General features: G+C 45.4%; 2 protein-coding genes across 4 annotated transcripts in view; both read left to right on the plus strand.

Moving 5' to 3' along the window:
- The first annotated feature begins 153 nt into the window (after positions 1-153).
- On the plus strand, positions 154-3,598 carry sft2d2b (SFT2 domain containing 2b). The gene is made up of 8 exons (XM_027291741.1): positions 154-453; positions 1,448-1,537; positions 1,956-2,041; positions 2,271-2,352; positions 2,531-2,566; positions 2,877-2,935; positions 3,028-3,057; positions 3,163-3,598. The coding sequence occupies exons 1-8, from the start codon at positions 385-387 to the stop codon at positions 3,197-3,199; spliced, it is 489 nt and encodes a 162-aa protein (XP_027147542.1). The 5' UTR covers positions 154-384; the 3' UTR covers positions 3,200-3,598.
- Positions 3,599-5,109: 1,511 nt separating this feature from the next.
- Positions 5,110-7,500, plus strand: part of tbx19 (T-box transcription factor 19) — a 13,979-nt gene continuing 11,588 nt past the window's right edge. For 2 of the 3 annotated variants that reach the window (XM_027291727.1, XM_027291729.1), the window contains exons 1-3: positions 5,110-5,157; positions 5,690-5,709; positions 6,862-7,109. In XM_027291727.1, the coding sequence (XP_027147528.1) occupies positions 6,862-7,109 (248 nt within the window). In that variant the 5' untranslated portion in view covers positions 5,110-5,157; positions 5,690-5,709. Of the gene's footprint in view, positions 5,158-5,689; positions 5,710-6,452; positions 7,110-7,500 lie in introns of those variants that run through there. The other variant, XM_027291728.1, reaches the window with a different exon arrangement.

The following is a 7,500-nucleotide window of genomic DNA, read 5'->3' on the forward strand; positions in this document are numbered from 1 at the left end:
TGTGTGTGTGTGTGTGTGTGTGTGTGTGTGTGTGACCTGATTTACATTCAGTCTCTGAATAAAGTTTTAAAATGAAAGTTTAATGTGACTCCTGGAAGTACTTACTTGGATGTAATACTTGGATGTAATCTGTAAAGTAACGAGTAACTAAAGCTGTCAGTAATACTCAGGTGTCTGGCCGCGTTGAAGACTGTCACGTGGTTTGTGGTGGAGGAAACAGCGCCCCCCTTCCTCCCGCTGTGGCCAGAGGCGGGACTGCAGGCGGAAGTGCTGCACCTGTCGGTTGAGCCGTTGACTCGTCTCCACCTGCACACACCTCCACCTGCGGAGCTCCGGGAAGGTCTACAGGTGCTTCTTCCGACGCGAGGCGCAGTGAGCGGGCTCATGGACAAACTGAAGCGGGTTCTGAGCGGGCAGGACGGGGGCAGCTCGGATGGAGCCGGGGTGATGGAGGTGATGGAGGTGACGTAGCTCCGCTGTTAGCCTGTTAGCCTGCTTCAACAGGTGTAAAATGTAACGTTTACTGCAGTAACTGTAACGAGTGAACGTACGTGAGTATGAGCAGGAGCTGTGTCAACACTAATATAAAGTTATTAAACCTGTCTGTGACTCCACCTGTCTGTCTGTGACTCCACCTGTCTGTCTGTGACTCCACCTGTCTGTGTGTGACTCCACCTGTCTGTCTGTGACTCCACCTGTCTGTGTTTGTGTGACTCCACCTGTCTGTGTCTGACTCCACCCGCCTGTCTGTGACTCCACCCGCCTGTCTGTGACTCCACCTGTCTGTGTGTGACTCCACCTGTCTGTGTGTGACTCCACCTGTCTGTCTGTGACTCCACCTGTCTGTGTCTGTGTGACTCCACCTGTCTGTGTGTGTGACTCCACCTGTCTGTGTCTGTCTGACTCCACCTGTCTGTCTGTGACTCCACCTGTCTGTGTCTGTGTGACTCCACCTGTCTGTGTGTGTGACTCCACCTGTCTGTCTGTGACTCCACCTGTCTGTGTCTGTGTGACTCCACCTGTCTGTCTGTGTGACTCCACCTGTCTGTGTCTGTCTGACTCCACCTGTCTGTCTGTGACTCCACCTGTCTGTGTCTGTGTGACTCCACCTGTCTGTGTGTGTGACTCCACCTGTCTGTCTGTGACTCCACCTGTCTGTGTCTGTGTGACTCCACCTGTCTGTCTGTGACTCCACCTGTCTGTCTGTGTGACTCCACCTGTCTGTGTGTGACTCCACCTGTCTGTCTGTGACTCCACCTGTCTGTGTGTGTGTGACTCCACCTGTCTGTGTGTGTGACTCCACCTGTCTGTCTGTGACTTCACCTGTCTGTGTCTGTGACTCCACCTCTGTGTCTGACTCCACCTGTCTGTGTCTGACTCCACCCGTCTGTCTGTGACTCCACCTGTCTGTCTGTGACTGATGATGATGATGACATCATCTCTGCAGAGAGCCAATCAGGCGTCGACGCTGGCCTGGGGGACGAGGATGAAGGGCTTCGTGATCTGCTTCATTCTGGGCGTTTTCTGCTCCATCCTGGTGAGTCACTGTGTCTGTTTCTATGGTAACAGCCTGTCTGTCTGTCTGTCTGTGTGTCTGTTTCTATGGTAACAGCCTGTCTGACACTCTTTTCTGTGACTTTCTAAAGTAACAGCTTGTCCTGTTATTTCTATCTGTATCCATGGTAACAGCTTTTTTGTCCATCTGTCTTTTCTGTTTCTATGGTAACAGGCCATCTTGTTGTGCTCTCTTAAGTCAAGGTAACAGCTTACCGGCTTTTTTTTCTCTCTATCCCTGTCTGTCTCCATGGTAACAGTCTCTATCCCTGTCTGTCTCCATGGTAACAGTCTCTATCCCTGTCTGTCTCCATGGTAACAGTCTCCATCCCTGTCTGTCTCCATGGTAACAGTCTTTGTCCTTGTCTGTCTCCATGGTAACAGCTTGTCTCTGTCTCCAGGGTACCTGTATGCTGTGGATCCCAGGTATCGGTCTTGCTGTGTTCGCTGTCCTCTACAGTGTGGGAAACATCTGCGCTTTGGCCAGGTAACAACCAGAACCGACCAGAACCAGGAGGTCTGACCTGGACAGAACCAGTCCAAACCTCCCTAACATTACCCATAATCCCTGAGGTCATTGACCAGCTGTTAAAGCTAAAAAGGAAACCTCTGGAGTTAATGTCAGAACTACAAATCCCAGCATGCAAAGCTAAAAGACGTAGCATTGTGTAATAATCTGAAACTCTGACATCACTTCCTGTCTGATGTGACCCCAGCACAATGTTCCTGATTGGTCCGTTCAGGCAGCTGAAGACCATGTGTGCTAAAGAGAGAGCGCTCGCCACCGCCATCATGCTGGTGACGACACACACAGACACACACAGAGACACACACACACACACACACACACACAGAGACACAGAGAGACACACACAGAGACACACACACAGACACACACACAGAGAGACACAGAGAGACACACACACACACACACACACACACACACACATATGTAACTTCCTGTTTCTTTCTGCAGGTGTGTCTGGTGTTGACGCTGTGTGCTGCATTCTGGGTAAAAAGTGTGTGTGTGTGTTAGTATCTGTGTGTGTGTCTGTGTCTGTGTGTGTGTGTGTGTGTGTGTGTGTGTGTGCGTGTGTTCTGTGTGTGTGTGTGTGTGTGTCTGTGTGTGTGTCTGTGTGTTCTGTGTGTGTGTGTCTGTGTGTGTGTGTGTGTGTGTTCTGTGTCTGTGTGTGTGTGTGTGTGTCTGTGTGTGTCTGTGTGTGTGTTCTGTGTGTCTGTCTGTGTGTGTATGTGTCTGTGTGTGTGTTCTGTGTGTGTGTGTGTGTGTGTGTCAGTGTTAATTTGTTTGTTTGTCTCTGCAGTGGAAGAATAACGGCCTCGCTCTGCTGTTCTGTGTGCTGCAGTTTCTGGCATTCACCTGGTAACACACACACACACACACACACACACAGAGACACACACAGTATGTACACCTGTGTTACTGACCTGTCTTGCTGCTGTTGTTCATCACAGGTACGGCCTTTCATACATCCCTTTTGCCAGGTAACACACACACACACACACACACACACACAGTAGTGTCTAAATGTATGATGTTGTGTGACTCGTTAACTTTTTAAGTCCCCGTGTCCTTTCTTCGTCTTTCAGGGACGCTGTCACCAAATTATGTCAAATGTGCATCTGACCAATCAGGACGCAGGACGCGGTGAGGTGTGTGTCCAATCAGCACTGGGCTCCTGGGAAACTCTTGAACTGACGAAGGCCTTAAATATTTCAACTTATGAACTCACCACGGAGACCAGCTGACTCCACGTGGTTACCACGGAGACCAGCTGACTCCACGTGGTTACCATGGAGACCAGCTGACTGTTTCCTGTCTGACCCTTAATCCACCTTTCTGTGATCGAGCCACAACGTCCAGTAACATGAATAATGAGACGCCGGGGTCCCTGAACGCCTCACAGAGAATCAGTCAACTATACAATGAGACAACAACACAACACAACAACAACAACACAACTACAACAACAACACAACTACAACACAACAACAACAACACAACTACAACACAACTACAACAACAACACAACTACACAACTACAACACAACTACACAACTACAACACAACTACACAACTACAACTACAACAACACAACTACAACAACAACAACACAACTACAACACAACAACAACAACACAACTACAACACAACTACAACACAACTACAACAACACAACTACAACAACACAACTACAACACAACAACACAACTACAACACAACAACACAACTACAACAACAACAACACAACAACACAACTACAACACAACTACAACACCAACACAACTACAACACAACAACAACACAACTACAACACAACTACAACACAACACCAACACAACAACAACACAACTACAACAACAAGACAACAACATGACAACAACAACAAGAAAACTCATAGAATATTCATAGAAACCACATTCCTCCTCCTCCTCCTTCTTCTTTCATCGGTTTTTATTTGGTTGTTTTGTTGTTGCGTTGGTCGTCAGTGTCACAGCAGCTGTTTATCTTTCAGACTGTTACTGAGTTTGTTTTTTAACTTCCTGTCGGCTCATTTTTAATAAATAATAATGTATTTCTAAAAAAAACGTCTGTCGTGACTTCACATGTCACCAAAATATCCAGGATGGATTTGAATCCATCATTTTATAAAGTGTGTGTGTGTGTGTGGGGGTGTGTGTGTGTGTGTGTGTGTGTGTGATCTGGTTTTCCGATGTTTACCTGCCGCCCTCGTTTACGTTGTCTTTATGCCTGTTAAGTCTCTAAAGCCTGTAATCTCCAGCCGTCACCGGCTGCTGATTAAAACACACACACACTTGAACACACACTCGGTGCTGCTATCAGGTGTCTCTGACTGACAGACGGACGCGCTCTCCGTGTGTCTCCAGATGTTTTCTGTGTGGATCTGACCTCTTCTCCATTACATGCTGATCTGAACAGCTTACTCTGTTTTTCTTCTGCAGCGTCACGTGATACTTCACCCTGCAGGACGGAGGATTTATTTCATAATTGAGAAGCCACGTCGCTTAATTAAGCAGTCAGATAAATCGACAAACGGTGGCGTCATCATCCGGTGTTAACGGCTTTTTGGGCTGCTGGTTCGGCTACAGACCATCATCTCTATAACCCACTGTTTGTTTGCTGTCAGAGAGTAATCCCACGGCTGTACTCGAGTATTTGTCCCCAGCAGCAGCTGATATCACTGACTAGTCCAGCAGCAGTCAGCCCAGAACCAGAACCAGACCCAGCAGCAGCTGATCTCACTGCCTAGTCCAGCAGCAGTCAGCCCAGCTCGGCGTCTGTCTTTCAGCCTTTTATTTCACCAAGCTCTCACCAACCACTAAAAGTCAGTCCCACATTTACTCTTGTCCGGCGGCTTCTTGCTCGCTCACTCTCTCCTTTTCTCTTCTTAGCTTCCTCCGTCAGCGTCCTCTTCACTCTCTGCTCCTCTGCCATCATGTCCATAGAAGCTGCCGATGCTCTGAGCTCGCAGCCCGGCTAACAAACTGATCATTAACTAACAGCAGCTATCGGAGCCCAAAGTCACAGTGTGAGAACAGACGTATGAACTCAGCTGCTCACAGGTCAGTGTGGATCACACACGTTTATTAAAGTTACATCGTGTTGAATGAAAAATGCCTCCACACAGACGCTTTATTAAAATCTGTCTTATGTTAAAATGTCTGTTCAGCTCAGACGTGACGTCCACGTGAACGTTCACTGAGACAAAGGTGACGTTTGTAAAATCAGTTCACATTTTACTGTGAATGAATAATTAATTTAAAAGTCTGACGTCTCTGATTTTCTGACGTTTGTTTCTTCAGATTCACTTCGGCCGCGTGTGTTTTTATCATAATTTCAGGCCAATAAAGCTTGAGTCAAATTAAGAGTGTGTGTGTGTGTGTGTGTGTGTGTGTGTGTGTGATGGAGAGAGAGAGTGGTGGAGCGAGCTGTAGTCGGACTGACACCCTCTGATTGTTTGGGACGTGCTCAGTCTGAGTCTGAGCGGCTTCACATTACAAACCAAAAGCCCGTCAACTCTTTAATTAATCACTGTAATTATTGTATCAGTTCTTTTAATTAACACTTTGTTTCTGGATTATTTCACCTCGTCAGCTCAGAGTCGGCTGTCACAGGTAAGCTCACCTTTCATCTGGAATCAGTGTTTTTGGTTTTGTGATGATTGAAACTCGTCCATTTTTTTCTGTCTAATATTTTTCATGTTTTAAAACATTTTAAACTTTTTTTGTGTTTATCTATTTTTTATGTATTTTTCATCCACAGGAGTGAAACCCTGCAGCTGATCACACTGACATCATTACTTAAACATTGAATAACTCCACACATATTTATTAATATACTGAATAATAATAAATGATTGACGCTGAATCATTTTAAAATCATTCATCTGGATGTCAGTGACATTTAAAGAGGCAGCACGCGTCCTTATTGTTTTCATGTGTTTTCTAATCAAATGTTGATATTTCCTCAAAATTCTTATTTCTGAACTAAAATGAAACTTGAAGATAATTATTATTATTAGAATTGTTTTGCTTTTTAGTCACATTAATAACAAACACACACACACACACTCAGTAAATGTGATGCTAAAACTACAAAAAAACAAACATTAGAAAATAAATCAAACTGTGCATTTTGTTTTTTATTAACGATCTGAATCTGTCAAAAAAAATCATAAAACACAAAATTAATAAAACAAGTTACACATTTGTCTCAATAAATGAATTTTAATCAAATCAAATAAAAACAGGATTTCAAAGAAAATAAAAAAAGAAGCTGAACATAATAAAAAACATGAATAGAGAAAAATCTAAATCTAATATAAATGTTATATATTATTATTACATGTAATTCTATAATAAATATACAGACGTGATGAGATCTGAATCATCCACAGACTCCAGCGTTGATCAGATCCTCAGAAATGTGATTTAAAATCCTGAAGTTTGCAAAGACAGAAAAAATTCAAAGCATATGAAAATCTAAATGAATTTAAATGAATTTAAATTATATTAAATGAAATAAAGAGGTGTTTGGTTGCCGTGAGGAGAGTTGATCAGTCCGCGTTCCCTTTTTATTTGTCTCAGTCCGTCTTGAAATGAACGTCCTCTCCATCACGACACTTTAAACTGAAGTCGCGTCCTCGCTGAGCTTTCACTTTGTTAAAGTCGGCAGAACATTGATCAAACAGGAATTCACACATCACATCATGGTCTCAGCGTTCCTGTTTGAGCAGCAGTGAATGTGTCTTTGTCTGTGTGATCCAGATGAAGGTGGAGGGATTACAGGAGGACAGGGAGTCCGGTTCTGCTGCCACCGCCTCCGTTCATGCCAGCCCCGGTTCGGCTGAGCGCTGCATGTCACGACTGCTCAGCGCGGTGGAGAGCGAGCTTCAGGCCGGCCGGGAAAAAGGTGACCCGACTGAGAGGGAGCTGAGGGTGACCCTGGAGGAGGCCGAGCTCTGGAGGAAGTTCCAGCACATCACCAACGAGATGATCGTCACCAAGAACGGACGGTAACCAGGACGACGGTCTCTTTGTTCTTGTCTCGTCATCACTGCTTCACATTTAAGACAAAACTACCTGTATGAGGTGACCTCCCAGCTCCGTGGTTCAGGTCTGGTCCCACCCAAGAAAGTGTCCATCACATACCCCTCATAAAAAAGTCATTAGTCCACCTGTAAGTCGTTGGTCCACCTGTAAGTCGTTGGTCCACCTGTAAGTCATTGGTCCACCTGTAAGTCGTCGGTCCACCTGTAAGTCGTCATTGGTCCACCTGTAAGTCGTCATTGGTCCACCTGTAAGTCTTTGGTCCACCTGTAAGTCATTGGTCCACCTGTAAGTCATTGGTCCACCTGTAAGTCGTTGGTCCACCTGTAGGTCGTCGGTCCACCTATAAGTCGTTGG

The sequence above is a fragment of the Larimichthys crocea genome, chromosome XIX (assembly GCF_000972845.2).
Source record: "Larimichthys crocea isolate SSNF chromosome XIX, L_crocea_2.0, whole genome shotgun sequence".
Lineage (NCBI taxonomy): Eukaryota > Metazoa > Chordata > Actinopteri > Sciaenidae > Larimichthys > Larimichthys crocea.